At 34.9% G+C, this 18,254-nt stretch overlaps 2 protein-coding genes across 2 annotated transcripts in view; both read left to right on the plus strand.

Annotated features, from left to right (window-relative positions):
- The window catches only part of LOC128993248 (WASH complex subunit 3), a 45,498-nt gene that overhangs the window by 10,835 nt on the left and 16,409 nt on the right, over positions 1-18,254 (plus strand). The gene's annotated exons all lie outside the window — the stretch shown is intronic.
- On the plus strand, positions 13,028-16,812 carry LOC128993243 (uncharacterized). The gene is made up of 2 exons (XM_054417021.1): positions 13,028-13,357; positions 15,722-16,812. Exons 1-2 carry the CDS (start codon positions 13,323-13,325, stop codon positions 16,680-16,682), a joined length of 996 nt encoding a protein of 331 aa, XP_054272996.1. The 5' UTR covers positions 13,028-13,322; the 3' UTR covers positions 16,683-16,812.

The raw sequence follows: 18,254 nt of genomic DNA on the forward strand, positions 1-18,254 counted from the left end.
TACCGGTAACTGGACTTGGTAACTTAGGCCTATAGGTGCATGATTTATTTTGACCGTTTGTATATTTTGTGCATGTCTTCTAATAGTACCGGTAATTCAAATTATAAACTTATAATACTGTAACAACATAAAATACAGTCAAATGTAAAATGATATAGTTTTTTCTGTAACGACACAAATCTTAGAGCATGATTTAGGTGTTTGCTCGGGTAGGGCCTAAAATCTTTTATGACCCCTTTTGTACAAATGATACATATTTTTTTGACATATATAGCCTAATAGATTTGTTATAAATGACTTCTCTTTGGTTTTTAATGGCTATTTAAAATTAATGTAAATTGAATGTAAATAAATAGGCCTAGCTTTAAATTTAAGGCCTAAGTCATGTTATTTTAACTCAAACTTGATAAACTGCACCACATTTCTGTCTTGTCCATGAAAATATTTTATTTTAACTCACAAAACCCCAACTAAAATTAGTATTTTACAATGCACGATCTAATAATCTACAAAACAAAACAAATTTAGGCTAAAAGTGTTTATAAATAAGTATTTTATGACGATTTTTCTAAACACCTCTACATTTATGTGAAGAAATGGCACACTTAGAGGCGGTTCACGAGTCACGGGTTATCCTTAGTTCGAGCGCATAATCCAGTTATAGCCGGTTTTTTGCGCCGCGGCTTGGAATCGGCTTCACGAGTACGAGGTTACCCGCGCTCGAGCGCAGACAGATAAACTTCACCCAATTATGACAGGGATAAACCCGAGCGCAAAAAGTCGGCTTCACGGGTTCAATTAGAGAAAACCCCGGGCCAAATGTCGGGTTCACGAGTCATAGTCTAGCGCAAACTGGATAATCTCGAGCGGTAAATAACAATGGTTTTGGTCTTCATCTTAACCCTGCTAGGGGGCAGGGTTAAGGTGACATCATGTCGGGATTATCTCATTTGCTCGTTTATTGTTTTTTTGTTAGCAAAAAGAATGTTATATTCGGATTCGGCACATTAAATTCCGAACAATTTCATTACCCTCAACACGATATTTATTTTTTTAATTTTTTTACTACTGATAGCCGAAAACATGCAAAACATCGTAAAAAGTAACTGTTGAGGCATTTTGATTAATTATTACCAAGTAAAAATATAACTAATAGCTTAACATATTCATATAAATTTAAATTGCAATCGAATCTTATTTTGTAAATTCTTTATATTTATTTTAGCAATTTTGAATCCTTTTATTTCAGCTGAATAATATCAAAATAAAAATGGTTCCATCAAACACTTTTAGGTTTGTCTAAGATTTTTTATTGTATAAAATTAGTTCAATTTTTGTTCCGCCATAAAATTCATATAAAACATAGGTCATTTTATTTAAGTATCCAAATTTTATTTTGTATGTTTTAAATTATATGTTTATATTATTATGTTTATGATTTAAGATTTGTTAAAGAAAGACCTTTTCATCTGATAATGTCTTAATATTTGTCATATCGGGATTTACAATAAATTGCTTCAATTTGCTGAGGCAAAAGATAAATTATATAGTTAAATATACAAAACGTTGTATTACAACAAAATATTTTTTAAATTATAACCTGTTTTCTCATGCTTAGGGCTGCGCTCTGCCCGTCTGGCACGCGCAAATGTTCTTAGGGGCTTAGTTCTTAGGCCTGTGCTGTTTGTAGCCCCAATTGTGAACCGATTTAAAATATCTTGGTGTCATAAAATGTTATTGTAGGTTTGCCATTTTATATTTACGTTTATTACTGTATACGTATGAAGGCATCTCTGCTCCTATAATAGCCAGTTGTTGTTAGAAATTTATTTTTTATACAAATTACTGATACATAAAAGATATTCATAAATCTTTGAAAAGACCAGTCATTTTATTAAATAATTTGAACGTTTGGATACAACTGCAAACCTGATAAAGTATGTCTTATTTTTGAACATAATTGGTAATCGAATTTTATTGCAAACATTACCAAGATTTGTATAAACTTTTTTAAAAACATAATTGCATTTTCCCGATTCAATGTATTCAGTAAAAGTGTGTTATTCATAATTCAATGATAAATTGAGTAACCTTAAACTTTAGTATATATTGAATTCAAGTGCAAGTCCACAATCTTTTATACGATATCAGTAAATACTCTGTTTAATTATAATAATTTATGAACCAATCATTATGACGCAATGTCATCCTCTTGTTTTGGGGCTCGTCGACCGCGAGCAGCGGCGCGGCAGGTGGCTGTTGCCAACCTCCCAACGAAAATTCCCAGTTAATCCCTGCTCTTGATCGACGGCCAGCGTTGGTCTCGGCTAAGCTTGATCTCGGCTAACGCTCTATGTCGTGAACCCACTTTTTGACCGTCGGTTAAAATTGGTCGAGATCAACGATAACCGCGGGCCACGAAACCCCGTACTCGTGAACCGCCTCTTAGGTACGCAACACCACATGCAGGCCTAGCCAACTTCAAATAAAATTGCTTCACCCGCTCGAGACACTCAAAGAGTTATAAAATGGTTTTTGTTTAGTAGCGGAAATGCTTGCTTCCAAAAAAATCCCGGCCTGGCTATCCCATACGCATGCCTTTTCTCTTATGAAACCGATATATGAAATCATACAGCAAGGTTTCGTTAGGTTTTGTTAACTAAAAAAAGTTAATTTAGAACAAATAAATTTTTCAAAACTAAACATTAGGTAATAAGTTAGCCTATAAACAATCATAATAAATGAATGAATAGCTGGTAACACTAAAAAGCCAAAGCAATTGAGTGAGTAGTCACCGGGTCTGTATCACTCCGCTTCTTATTCCTTGACGTGCGATTTGCTACGTGCCTTGAGAAAATTAGTTGGTCCAGTGTATTTTCACAATTTGCAATGGTTTCCGCACCTCAAAAATGTTTTGAATGTAAGTTACCGGTAACTTATCTTATTACTTATTAGAATCATAGGAATGGTTTAGGAAGGCTTAAAAGAAAAGTCCAGGGTGCTCAGATTTACCGTAGGTAAGTTACCGAATAAGTTATTGTTTAAAACAACCTACCGGTAGGCTACTCAATATTTAAAAGTTACTCATATTAGGCTTGTAAATAACAAATTTAACCAATAACTTATGTAAATACCCCCGCCGCAGCAAACCTGCAGACTAAGCGAATTTCAACTTGTCTGATTACATTTTTACTCAAATATTTCCATAAATAAGACATATTTATACCCTATTTAAATAACATTAGATTTAACAAGTGCTTAGGTTTGCTGCTATGGGGAAGGTAAAAAGTGTTTTTTGATCATACGTGAATAGTATGGGATGAAATAAATAAATTTGCCAAATTTTATCAATATATATCCATAAACAAGTAAACTACAACAATTTTTATTTTCTCCATAAGAATAACATGGGAATTTTAAATTAAACTATTTTTGAATTTTCTCCGTGACCGTTAGGCATACTGTCCTGAGGTCTACATTAATAGTTTGTTTATTGCTTGTCATCTGGTTTGATATATTATTGTTTCATGTTTACTTTAAGTTTTGAATTTTGTTATTAAATACAATGAAAGAAGTGGCTCTAACAAAATGGGTTTTAATTTAATATATTTAAGGGCACAACATGGTGGCAGCGGTAAAGACCCAATAAATTGACTAACAGGGTGTCTAATATATATGCTGCATTACAATGTCAGACTCAGAAAACTCAGATATAACAGTAAGAAGACAAACATCTAAAATGACACAACATTCAGCAACATTGGGCTTCATTGATAAATACTCCTTTAAACCAGAAGATTGGGACCCATGGTTAAAAAAGTTCAATAGGTACAGAAATGCTACCAATTTAGATCAAATAGATGGAGAAAAGCAAGTAAATTTCCTTATAATATCCATGGGTGATAATGCAGAAAATGTATTAATAGCAGCAGGAGTAACAGAAGAAGATGAAAATACTTATGATAAAGTGGTGGAAAAACTTAATAAGTATTTTACACCAAGGGTGAATTTGACCTATGAGAGAGCGAAATTCAATCAACGAGTACAAAAGCAAAATGAACCGATATCCGATTTTATAACAGATGTACATCAATTAGCTTCTTCATGTGATTACAAAGACATGAAAGACAGCCTTATTAGGGATAAACTCATTGTTGGAATAACAGATTCAAAGTTATCTAAGGAACTTCAACTGATTGCTGACCTAACCTTGCATGAAACAATAAATAGATTGAAACAAAGTGAAATTATAAAGAACCAACAAATTACTGTTAACAGATCAAGAGAACAAGATTTTGCAGAAATAGACCAAGTGAAAAAACATCCGAACTTGAAACAAAACATAAGACAATATACTTCTAATTGTTTTTACTGTGGAGGACAGAGGCATCCTAAGGAGGAATGTCCTGCTCAGAATATTGAATGCTACTACTGTGGATTGCAAGGACACTTCAGCCGATGTTGTAAAAAGAGACAGAATAATAAATACAGAAATCAGAACAATAAATACAGAAACCCAACCCTGAATAAAATTCAGGAAAATACCGAGAACAGATTGGAACAGGATAATAGAAGCGAGGACGGGTATTACATTAACAGAGCTGAAGTTAAGAAAATAAGAGCGACAACAAGGAACTACAATAAACAGAATGAATTTGAAATTGATGTAAAACTTGATGGGAAATTGGAACATTTCAAGATTGACAGTGGAGCCGACGTGACGATTGTGCCTCCAAGAATGGCTAGAAACAAATTATTGACTAAATCAAACATTGTTTTAAAAACACCTGGGGGGAAGTATTTAACAGTTTTAGGTAAATTTGAAGGTGTAATTCAGTATAAGAATAAAACAACTCGTCAAACAATATATGTGATCAATGGTCAAGAGGAAGCATTGATTGGGAAACCATGCATCTCAGCCCTAGGGTTCTTAAGGGTCATCAGAGGAGTTAAAAATGACATTCAGTCAAGTGAATATTGTAGCAACCAGAATATCAACACAGACCTACAGAAGATCAAGAATAAATATCCAAGTTTATTTAATGGGATTGGTAAGATGAAGAAAGGAGCTCAACTTAAACTGAAACAAAATGCGGTACCGATGGAGTTAAAAACTCCTAGAAACATACCTATTCCATTAAGAGAAAAAGTGAAAAATGATCTTAAAAGAATGGTTGAAGCGGGAATCATTGAAGAAGTTTGCGGACCTACGGAGTGGTGTCATCCAATGGTAGTAAGACCTAAACCTAATGGCAGTGTAAGAATATGCATTGATCCTTCAGCTTTAAACAACCATTTACAGAGAGAAAATAACGTTTTTAATACTGTTGAGGACTTACTTAGATGTCTAGGGAATTCCAAATGGTATTCAAAATTAGATGCTAATTCGGGGTTTTGGCAAATACTGCTAGATGATGGTTCCTCAAAATTGACAACATTTATAACACCATTTGGTAGATTTTGTTTTAAAAGACTTCCCTTCGGAATTCCAACAGCCCCGGAAATATTTTGTAACAGGATGAAAAGTATTATTGGAGACATCCCAGGAAATTTGTGTTATATGGATGATATTTTAATTACCGGAGAAAATAAACCCGAGCATGACAGCAGACTAGACCGAGTATTACAAGAATTGGAAAAAGAAGGAGTTACCTTAAATGACAAGTGTGAAATAGGAAAAACAAAGATTTCATTCTTAGGTCACATTATTTCTTCTGGTATGATTCAATCAGATCCCAAACACTTACAAGCAATAATCGATTTCCCCACACCCAGTGATGTGGGAAGTGTTAGGAGATTTCTAGGGATGTTGAATCATGTCGGAAAATTCATAGAAAACCTTGCTGATATCGTTCAACCACTGAGGGAACTACTAAAAAAAGATAGGGCTTTTGTTTGGGGTCCTAGTCAAGAACAATCATTTAAAACAGCCTTAAAGAGTTTACAAACAACTCCTGCCTTAATACCATTCAATTTGAAAAGGAGAACTATAATTTTGGCCGATTCATCAGCTTATGGTTTGGGTGCAACACTTTTGCAAGAACATCAAGGACATTTAAAACCTGTGGCCTACGCATCAAAGAGCTTAACACCGACTCAACAGAAATATGCACAAATTGAAAAGGAGGCTTATGCAATAGTATGGGCATGTGAACGTTTCAAAAATTTTATAACAGGATTGAAGTTTCAAATTCAAACTGATCATAAACCTCTGATTCCTCTTTTAAGTAGTAAGGGTTTGGATGAACTGCCGCTAAGAGTTCAGAGATTTAAAATGAGATTAATGAGATATTCGTACGACATATTGTGGGTACCAGGAAAACAATTAACAACTGCCGACACGTTATCAAGAGCGCCAATCAACAAAACTGAAGAGGAAGATATTGAGAAACTTGCAGAAGAAGCAGAAGCATGTGTAAGAACAGTAGTTCAATCAATCCCAGTATCATCTAATAAATTAGATGTAATAATAAAAAATCAAAGAGAAGAATTACAGGAATTGTTAGATATTACAATTCAAGGATGGCCTAAAAATAAGAACCTATTAAATGAAAGATTAAAAGAATACTGGGATCATCAAGCAGAATTGTCGATCAATGAAGATATACTTATGAGAAATAATCAAATAGCGATTCCTCCATCCTTGAGAAAAGAAATGTTAGATAATATTCATCAAGGTCATCAAGGTATTAAAAGATGTAAAGAAAGGGCTAAAATGTCAGTATGGTGGCCCAAAATTAATAATCACATCGAACAAAAAGTAACCTATTGCCCGCAATGCATTACTGACAGAGTGCCTCCTCGCCATCCTATGATTCCTACAGAGGTTCCTGAAAGACCCTGGCAGAAAATCGGAGTAGATTTTTGTGAATTCAACAATGATAAATACATAATTCTCATGGATTATTATTCCAAATACATCGATGTATATAAGGTATCTAACTGTTCAACGGCAATATTGATTAAATCAATGAAGACATCGTATGAAAAGCATGGCATCCCCGAGTCAATTAGATCAGACTCAGGTGTGCAATTTCTATCAGAAGAATGGGAACTATTCAAATCAGAATACGACTTCACAGTGGAAACTAGTTCACCATACCATCATCAGTGCAATCGTCAAGCTGAAAGTGGTGTGAAAATCTTCAAAAACATATTAAAGAAGTGTAAGGATAGACATCTGGGCTTATTGGCATACAATACGACGCCAAAGGAATGTGGTTATAGCCCATCACAACTATTAATGGGACGGATTTTAAGAACAAATCTACCAGTGAATAAAGCAACTCTACTTCCAGCCACTCCAAATCACAATAGATATAGACTTAGACAAATGGAAGAAAAGAGGAAACAGGAACAACAGTTCAATAAAAGACATAGAGTGACCCAGGTCAAGGATTACCCAGAAAACGCTAAAGTTTGGGTATCGGACCGAAGAGAAGAAGGGGTAATCAAGGAGAAGTTAGAGAACAGGAAATATAACGTTGAAACAAAAAAGGGAGGAAGATATATCAGGAATTCAAAATTCTTATTCCCTATGTTCTCCTCTGGAGAAAGAGAAAATCCTGATAAAGAAAACCCCCATACACAGACACTTCCTCCAAGACAGACACATACACTAAGATCCAACCTACATAATCATTCTTCAACCATACACAGACCTACCAGAATTGTTAAACCTGCCAAGAGGTTCATAGAAGAACTTTAAGAGGGAGATGTCCTGAGGTCTACATTAATAGTTTGTTTATTGCTTGTCATCTGGTTTGATATATTATTGTTTCATGTTTACTTTAAATTTTGAATTTTGTTATTAAATACAATGAAAGAAGTGGCTCTAACAAAATGGGTTTTAATTTAATATATTTAAGGGCACAACACATACAACAGCGCTTCAATATACTAAATTATTTCTTTTTTTAAGCTCTACAAAACGGTTTAGAAAGAAATTGCAAAATTTTTTGTTTTTAGGGTAAAAAATGGGAAAATCACATTTTTACCCCATAAAACCCCCCATAAACCCCTGTTCCCATGGTCCGATTATGCTGGATCGCGAACTCGTTCGAATAAACGTAGGTTTACACGTTTGTACCAAATTTCATCAAAATCGAATCATTTTTGCTCGAGTTATCGCGCTAACGGACACATAAATATATATATATATAAATATATATATATATGAATTTGAACGGATGGTGTTTTTGGCCTCTAGGGACCTCAAAATGAAAAATTAGATCGGTCTCGGGTCCAGGTCATACCATGAGTACTACGGTAATAGCTTATTCCCTATATGGGAAATTCGCTAAAATTAGCCTGCTTAACTTAACTTCATGTGGCTATTCATTTATTGGTACCTTACTTAATTAAGTATAGATAATTACTATATAAGTGTATCCAAACGAATTTTCAATTTTGATATCTTAAGTTAGGCGACTTTAAGTTATATTTAAATATTGCATCCATTATGTAACTTATAAAAACCATACCGTATGAATAACAGTAGGCTAATCAAAAACATTAAAGAATCTTTTTGCGATTTAATTTATCCTTAATTTATTAAAGTAACCTTTTCTTAAAACTAACTTAGGTACTTAGGCCTACTTTCCTGTTAAAGGGAACATTCATTATTATCGATGATTTATTTCTTGATGTAGGCCTATCGATATTAACGAATTGAAACCTATCAGCTGACAACAACGATACTGTTCAGTAGGCCCTATCAACAATAATTTTAGAAAATGTATTCAAATGAAACTGTTCTAAACTAACCTAACAAAACTAACCAAACTTACTGTAACATTTAAAAATCCGTTTAATATTCCCCACTTGCCTTTTTGTTATCAAACGGAATTTTTAAATGGTACCAGTACAGCAAGTTTGGTCACTGGTTATGTTAGGTTAGTTTAGAACAGTTTCATTTCTTAATCCATACTAGTGTACATGTTGCTCGAATTCGAGCAATTGCAAAGTATTACAGGAGTTATTTCAAAACGAATAACAGTCATATTTACAATGAGTTTAAAAGAGTCAACTCAAAGATTGCTGGTGTGTAACACAGACCATGTTTATCTTCGTTATTGATAAACCTAAAGCATTCCGGCCGGTTTTCTCCTTCTCAAAATGCTTCGCTGTACAGGCAAACACAGGTCATTGATAGAGGGCCAATTGAGAACGAAAAGTCGTTTTGGGGTAGTGTTGGGGCGCATTTGTAACCTAATAGTTGAGATGGTCCAGGGTCAGGTGCTGACTGTGATGAGTTAAGCCTATTACGCGCCACTGTTCTGTAGCTGCGGTCGTTATCATGATTACACCTCCTGTCTATATGTGTCGTTGTCGTCGCGTCGGAGGCAATTAAAAGAATAAAACAACAAATAAACAAATTATAGCTACACAAAACAACGATAAATGCACAAATTTAAGTTACAATAGCCTAATGCTAACACGATCCGTCATAGCGACACAAAACAACGATAAATTCACAAATAGATACAACCATACTATCACGATCCGTATTGGGGTTATGTTTACACAAACCCAAATAGTAAATAAATGTACTCAATGCGTTTCATTGAATTTAAAAAATAAATAACAACAATTAAATTATACAGCTGATCAAAATGTAAACAATTATGTTCTTCATAAGGATAACATGGGAACTTCAAAGCCACTGGGGCAGAGCCCATGGGACTTTAAAAAAAATGTAAGGCCAGTTTGCAAATCTACTTGACACGCTCTTTCCAATGAGACGTCAATGGATAAAATCGGTTAAGAAATGGCGGAGGAGTTCAACCGACATATTTTCATGTAGCGTATTAATTATATAGATTAAAGTTAATTTTTTATGGATTGTAAAGAAAAACAAAAATATTGATATATCGAGAGAAAAAATCACGTCAATAACAAGTTAATGAATGTTCCCTTTAACAGGAAAGTACCTTAAATTATGATTAAAGATGGGGGGAAACAATTAATTTTAAAATCCTATGCATTTTTAGGCCTATCATCAGTAACTTACTTTAATTTATTAAAAACTAAAAAAGACTAAAAGTTATCATAACTTGAAGTTAGCTTTTTAATATAAGTTAGGCCTACCTACGTTTACTGTTTTTATAGATAGTTTTGATCATAACTTTATTCGATGTTTATACATACGCCTATAGCCTAACTTAACTTAGGCTACCTAGTGAATAAAAGCAGAGGATACGCGTACGGTAATCGGAGGTGGATTAGGCGTCCAGCAGTGATGTTACTGGGTTGTTAGGGCCCGGAACACTATTACCACACAACAATACAATGAGCAACCAATTGGTGTTCGTAGTGTAGGCGAAAAAGTACTCGGCTGATGACCAAGAGGTATCCAGATCAAATCCCATCGGTAGCGCTAACTTTTTGTCAAAAGATTTTGCTTAGAATGCAATTTTTTTAAAACTATTCCTACGGTACATCATTTGTTAGGATTTAAGGCTGTCATTAAGTTACTGTAACCCTTTGGGTGCCAGAAATTTATTTTGATAAGTATTTTCCGAAAAGTGACAGAGAGTTTTTTACTAGGTAGGCCTAACTTACGTCCGAAAAGTGCCAGGCTTGCCGCGGGGGCGAAGCCTAGTGCGCAAGAATAAAAATCTGTAAAAGTAACTTATGAATTTTCATCCCAAAAGTACCATGAAACAATATAGGCCTATCGTGCCTCGATCATATGATAAATCAATTTAAATCATCATTGTTTTATAATAGGCCTAACAACTGAGTCAACCGATATGCCCATTAAAACTCACATGATCAAAAGTCGCGCCGGTCCAATATATTGTTGCAATGTATTTTTAGGTAAGACTAGCAACGACGATATATCGTTGTGAAGTATTAGGCCTATTCAGATGTGTTGTGCAAAACGATATATCGTTGGGTGGCACTTAAAGGGTTAAGTTTTGGATTTTTTTCACTATCAACAAGTTAGGTAAGATAGGTTACGTTATCACAGTAACTACCGGACGCCTAATCCACGTCCTGTTACCGGACGTAAGTTTAGTTAAACATAAGTTAGAAATGATAGGCCTAGGCCCTACATTGAATCAGATAAGTTAGGCTTAAGTTATTCATAAGATAGGCTATAAGTTATACTCTAACGTCATTCATCCGATAATGGGCCTCTAGGCTATATTGCAGGATCTCTGCGGAACTGTAAGTTAGGCCTACCCCAATGTCTAAGTTTTTAACTTAGATAGGCTAACTCGACAACTGCTAAGTTAGGTCCACAAATTATCAAGTAGGCCTAAGTTAAGTTAAGTGAGGTTTTACCGTATGTCCTATTGATCCTAGGCATTAAAATGTTCAAACTGTGTATCAACAAAGAAGAGGCCTATGCTAGGGCCTAGCCTAGGCCAATATTGAAAGAAAAATTGGGCGCTGCACTAAACCATTCAACAATGCGATATTAAAACAGATTAACGGTCAACGGATATTTTAATTCGTCACAAAAATGGAATATATGCTTACATATTAAACTTATGATTCCAAGAAGATTGTAATTGACAAGACTTGTGGTAACTTGTTTACCGGTGCTTGACTGTTGACACTTTCAACTTAAAGGTGATATGAGACAGTTATTAACCAATGTACCATAAACTATTATATTAATATTGTTAATAACTCACCTAAGTAAAATTCTGCGGAAAGTTACATTAGACCAGTTACATTATACAAACTAAACTCAAACACACTTGTAAACAACAAAGCAAAACGCTAACTTGGCTCAATAAAATCAAATCCGACACAATTATTTTGGACTGTTAACGGACAAGCAAAGCCTTTCCATAAAGTAGTTCCAAAGTTCAAGCTTGGTTGTTTCTCTGGAAAATTCATTTAGTAATGTTAGCCGAACTAAATGTAAATAATAACTATATTTATCATTCAAATTAATATTATTTAGCAACTAAAAATATAAAACAATATCGTGTGGAGGATACCAGAAACACGGTGACCGTTTGAGCGCGTATGAATATTTTATGCCTGTATTTTAAAGCTCGCCTTATTGGTGGTTTGATGTTACGCGGACGCCAAATCTGCAGTTGAGCGCCAAAATTAAGTAGACTACCAACATTCATTATCTAAAAAAAATCATACTATAAATGTCTACAATGGCAGATGTATAATTAAAGCCCTATTGGAGTATTGGATGAGTTCAGTAGTAGATTGATGGTTGCACCATAGATTCAGGATACTAACTAATCTACGGTTGTTTGTAAAATTAATTATATTGCCTTGAACGAAATTGTATGGCGATTGACAGTCGCACATCGCACAGTCTGGCGAATAATCAATATTCAGATACTGTAAGTTCTTTTTTATTCTATCTGATTAATGCCATAAATTAAAGATACTAGTATTTTAGTTAGTCTATGCTACAACATTAACATGGGATATGAATGTCTATTATAATCCCTAGTTATAACGCTATATTATGGACCTTCGGTGGATGGAGAAGTGGGGGTTTCAAAATATGGTTATGTATACGCACTATAAATATATTTTTCCAAAGTACGAAAAATAAATTATCATTTTTTTAAGAAACAATCTTTTTTGTAAAAATATTTTAAATATCAGTTAAAAATTGTTATTGGTTGTTCTGGTACCGGTATTCAAGTTCCAAAACGTCTTGTCATAGATTAATTTTTAATCTATAGTCTTGCAAACTCCTAGCTCTGATCCTGCAGGCCGTCATAGAGGACATAAAAATGAATTCGGTCACCATGGGTTGAATTAAAAGACATTTAAACACATAATGTGTTTAGTATGAAATTTCTGATCTTTTTTCAAATAACCTTTTATTGGACGTGGTCCCCAAGCAGTGACATAAAAATCAAAATCTAAAAGTAACATCCACTAACATAAGCTTCATGGTTTTAAACTACCGGTTGTAAACCAAGCCGTTTCATAAAAAAATGGTACTCCGCTACACTACATCATATCTCAGCTGTGCGGTGGCAAGTCTAAAGTCAAAGTCTGTCTACTGTCTATCAGTTCACAAGTTCAGTGTTGTCTGTTCTTTCTTTTGTGGTTATGGAAAAGAAACCATTTGCTTGGTCCATTTATTATTTCTTTTTTTGAATCATTTGTATTATTGTTCCTATTTTTTGGTCATTCGTTATTTGGTATTCCACAACTTAATAATTTATTGTATTTGTATATCCTTACTCATTATTGTAAATTTAAGATGCTTTTCAATTGTCAGTTACCGACTACCGAGTTTTAGTATCTAAGTTAATCGTCTCCAATTTATTGACTAGTCTAGTCCTTATAACCTAACACACATATCTCATCCTCTCAATATGGGCGGAAAGAAAAAACAATCAAAACAAACCCGGTAAGTATCAACAAGCCCTACAAGGAGTTATCCTAGAAAATATTGTGCAATTTGGCTCTGCATAAGTATTTGTTTGTTTCTAGATTTGTAATACTTTTTAGGCCCAGCGCACACGGTGTGACTGTTTTACTACTGTCATTGCAAACCAATTGCGCGTGCGTGCAGAAGCTTTGTTTCAGTTGAAAACTGGTTTCAGACGCAACTGGTTTGCAACAGTTGTTGTAAAACCTTCACACCGTGTGCACTTGGCCTAAGCCACACAAGTGGCATTTCTAAATGAAGGCGTAAGGCCCAGCGCACACGGTGTGGCTGTTTTACAACAACTGTTGCAAACCAGTTGCGTCTGAAACCAGTTTGCAACTGAAACAAAGCTTCTCTCCACACACGAATTGACTGTTTTACAACTAGGCCTACAGTTGCGTCTATTGTGCAATCAGTGGAGTGTCAATTTAGTGCAGTTACGTTGTTTTATGGCCTTAAGTGTGCTTACTACGTCAGACTCAGACGAAGAAGACGTTATTAGCTATTATCAATACCAAAGACAGCGAAGGGTACTGAGAGAGTATTGGGTTCACCCTTATTTGAGCAAGAATGTTAGTACTAGACTGTTTGTAGCAGCTAGAGCTAGTCGGATAGGAAATTCTAAACACTACAAACACTACACGACCGTTAAAATACCACCAAACACCACAAAAACACCCCGTGGTCTCTTGCAACTGAAGTCTTCAACGCAACTACAACGTCGGGCCCACGGTTGTATGTGACTGGTTTCAAACGTTTTTTGAAATCGCATACAACCAGTTGCGTTGTATGCGCCTCCCCACTGCAATACATTACATTACTTAAATACAATATTTTTTTCACTGTTTTTGATTTTGTTATAGTGAAGAGTGATTTTGTATTGTGTTTTGTGACTACAAAACAGCGAAACTGGTTTGCAATGACAGTTGTAAAACAGTCACACCGTGTTCCCTGGGCCTAAGAAGACTTTTGGGAAAGCGGTCCAAACCCATTAATTAAATGTTTTAATGGATGTGCTGGAAATTAAACCTGTACGGCTAACTTACATCTCACATCAACGTTCGAGACACTTGCCCCCAGGCTAAAAACATAACTTAAAGAGGCGCACCAGTTGCTTGACAAAGTACGGTACTTTAAAATTCATTTCCCACTTGGAATATCAAATTTTAATAAATATTGATGTTTTTACCTTCTGGTATTTCATTTCTCTAAGTTTGCGACACGTTTCGTTCACACAATGTCATCATAAGGCATCCGCTAGTTTTTTACAGTGCTCATTCCGATTTCATCCGTTCATTACCCTTAAAGCTTTTTTTTGTAATTTGTTTTTAATCTTGCTGTATCCATCATAGAATATCGACCAATATCTTATTAACTTTTCTTATAATGGTTTGTAAGTAAGCAGCAATAAGTAGGCTACGGTAGGCCTACCTACCGGTATGTGTTTTTTTTAAATTAAGTTGGAATTTGGTGTCTTAGGCATCTCACAAGGTCAATTAAGTTAGTAATTTTGAAGATAGGCCTAGAAATAGTCAATATGAGGGTTCCGATTGTCAATACCCAAAAATTTTGCTCTGTGAACACACTTTTTCATGATAGTTAAAGAAACGTCCTGTGTTAATGTAAAAATTCAATGTTTTTAGGATTTTCTTCACTAGATATTAATAATATCAAACATATTTTGTTAGTAAAATCATAATTCACATAATCAGTCTACTTAGGTATATTTGTATTTTTTATAACTACAATTTAGGTTCCAATTTCTTTGCCATAAAACATAGAGAACCAAATTTGTTGTCTTTTATAAGAAAACTTGTAAGTTAGGCCTACAGCAGAACCCTGGTTAACCTAAATTGGGTTAACTGAAACCCGGGTCGACCGAAATGGTTCCATAAATTAACTCATTGCTAAAATATAAGTACAATAAGTATTATGTAAACAGCAAAGCGAAGCGCCAAGGCCCTCTCTCTTGGGGGCTTTTCTAACCCATTGTAACATTTTGTAGTTGAAATAAAACACTGTATATAGACATTGTTTTAAATTCATTTTTCCTACACATTGTACACATACACAGCTTAGGCTATTTTTAGCAAATAACGGGTTAATCAAAAAGTTGGTTTTGCAAAATTGCTCTCCCCCCTTTATTTCGGTTTACCGGGGTTCTACTGTAGTTAATATTTTGGCCTGCACAATAATCTTAGGTAAATTATATCTACACAAACACAGCTTTGGGAAATCTTTTAAACAGATTTTAACAGTTCACAATATTTTTGTAAAGGATGAACATGTCTATACGTTTAAGACAGCAGCTTAGCTAAAAAACACTTTTTTATCTGATTTCAGGACAAAGCCAGCCCAAAATAATCAACCTGTGGAAAATCCATCAAAGTCAACTCAACAAAACCAAGTAGAAAATCCAGTAGTTGTCAACAAAGAGTCCGAGGATGAAAAGAAATTTGTCAATTTATTACATGTCTACACAATCTACAAGCAAAAACTAAGGAGAGTCAAGAAGGATGATTTTGTAAAATTTCTTCGCACGGGTTGTATAGGGAAAAGAGCCAGCATCGAGTTGTGTAAAGAACTCATGAAAGCCAAGGGGGTTCCGGATGTCTGCAGTTACATAGAAAATGTCGGTTTCCTATCACTTCCTAGACTCATGCCGCTCATTGCACTGCTTGCCGAGAGAGCTGAATCCAAGATAAAACCGTCATTAGTGTGTGCATTAGACTTTGAGCAAACTCCAGAGAGATTCAAAGAAAAATTTTCCCAACTTTTAGTGTACGGATTTTGGTTCCTCGGAAGAGTGATTTCTGACAGTTTGTCCGTCAAAGAGCAAGTAAATAGAGGCAACATGTTTAACTTTTTGAAGGGCGATATGGGATATTGGTGGGCAGGAGTTAAGATAATGGATTGGACTGTGTACGCAAATGTTGTCAAAGGCCCCATGAATTGTCACGCATTCGTGATCAAAGATCCACCAAAGTACAGGTTTTACTCAGACAGCGCCATCTGCAATATGCACCAACATCCTTTGTATTTTCTTTCCGAATCGGATTGGTCAAACTTTTCATCCACGATAAAATCCATCAAGCATGCTAAGGTTATTGACATTGACTTTGCAGATATCATGGATTGGGGCTCTTCCATCGATGAAACAGAAACTCCGACGACCACACCTTCTAGTACGTCAGCTCGATGGGACTCAGATCAACCGTTTTCAGACGTATCACACTCACCTGTGTTGTGGAGTAATTCGGAAGAGTCCTTAGCCTCAACGGGTTCTAGAGATTCTGTCGATTGATATGATCTACCCGGGACATGAAAACTTTCAGTTTCTGAAATAAACTTTTCCACGTGGTTTTTACATATCAAACTTGTAACTCAAAGTGTACATTAAATAATGTTTGATAAATTAAAAGAATTAAATAAATAATTATGTCTTATTTGAGAAGCAATGCTGTGACTTCCGCTCTACTTTAAAACACAAAGGTGTAAAATATGTGAAGAATAAGCTATTCGTTTTCTAAATGCATATTTTTTACTTGAAATATGGCTACAGATTAATTATAGTTAAGTATTGAGTGATTTAAAAAACTGTAGGTAAATTATTTTTGTGGTTTAAGAGGGCTATTTAAAAAATTACCGTATTCATTATCAAACAGACTATTGTGGACATATTCCCAGGGCCATATTTCCGAATTACAACAATTACAAAACTAGAAAGAAAACTTATAATCCCACAGTGCCTTAGATATTTAAATTACAATCACTTTAGTATTTAAAAAATATTTGGGATGATAAATAACCCATCAACAACTGTTTGAAATCAAGCCAAGATGGCAGTTAGCAAATTCATAATGCTACAATATTAATTACAATGCATTCTTTGCAGTAATTTTTTGTTAATTTGTAGGCTGAACTGGGATTTTGTATTTAAAAAGGAGAAAACAAATTACTTCTCTAGTCAAGATTTAAATGCACTCTTCTCCTAGTGCAGCTAACATTTCATTTGTTAATATAAAACATTGGTTTCGATGTCTGAATTCAAATAGGTGCTACATAATGTCACCAAAACAGGCTATCCGAGTGGCCGAATGGATCAAAGTCTTGGACTTTGCTAAAAAAAGGTGACAGGGTTGATCCCTGTGTTGCCAAAGAAAATTCGAGGGGATTGAACTACTTAACCTTAAAAGCGTCTGAGGTGCTTTTACTGTGCAATAAAATACATATAAGAGTTCTTAGAATCCTTGTTACAGTTTTGCTACAGTCAACAAAATTGTATTAATTAGTTTTTGACAAAAAAGCTAAATATAATAGAAATTTCAAACCATTAAGGAAACAATATTGTTTTTTTACTATAAATAAATGAAATCAACAATTTTCACTAAGATATATCGTTGCAATCAATACAAGCATTATAGTCTACAAAGGGAACCAGGGCCGGAACGGGGGGGGGGGGGGGCAGAGGGGGCGGTTGCCCCGGGCGGCAGGGTTGAGGGGCGGCAAATTTCTGGTTGCAGAAAATTTGTTTAATACAGTTTGTAAAAGTTTTTAATGAGCCAAACGTCATAAGGAACGTCAATTAAGTAATTTCAAAACTGCATAACGTAATAAACAAACAATAATAGCAATCAATATAAATTGCAACGGAGTAGAAAACACTGAGAGCCCTAATAGCATAGTTAGCAGCACAGCAAAGTTTGTTTACAATTTCAGCTGATCGCCATCCCAGTCAAGGCGCCATGCCGCCCTGCCTCACTGCCGTGCCGCCGCCAAGTGAGGCCTACTGTATTTTGCATTCTGTTTAAGGTCGATTCACACATATCAGTTCAGTAACAGTTCCGTTACAGTCCAGTTACAGTTCAGTCTCAAT

The sequence above is a fragment of the Macrosteles quadrilineatus genome, unplaced genomic scaffold (assembly GCF_028750875.1).
Source record: "Macrosteles quadrilineatus isolate MER2022 unplaced genomic scaffold, UCM_ALF_1.0 Scaffold_1__1_contigs__length_201487025, whole genome shotgun sequence".
Classification (NCBI taxonomy): Eukaryota; Metazoa; Arthropoda; class Insecta; order Hemiptera; family Cicadellidae; genus Macrosteles; species Macrosteles quadrilineatus.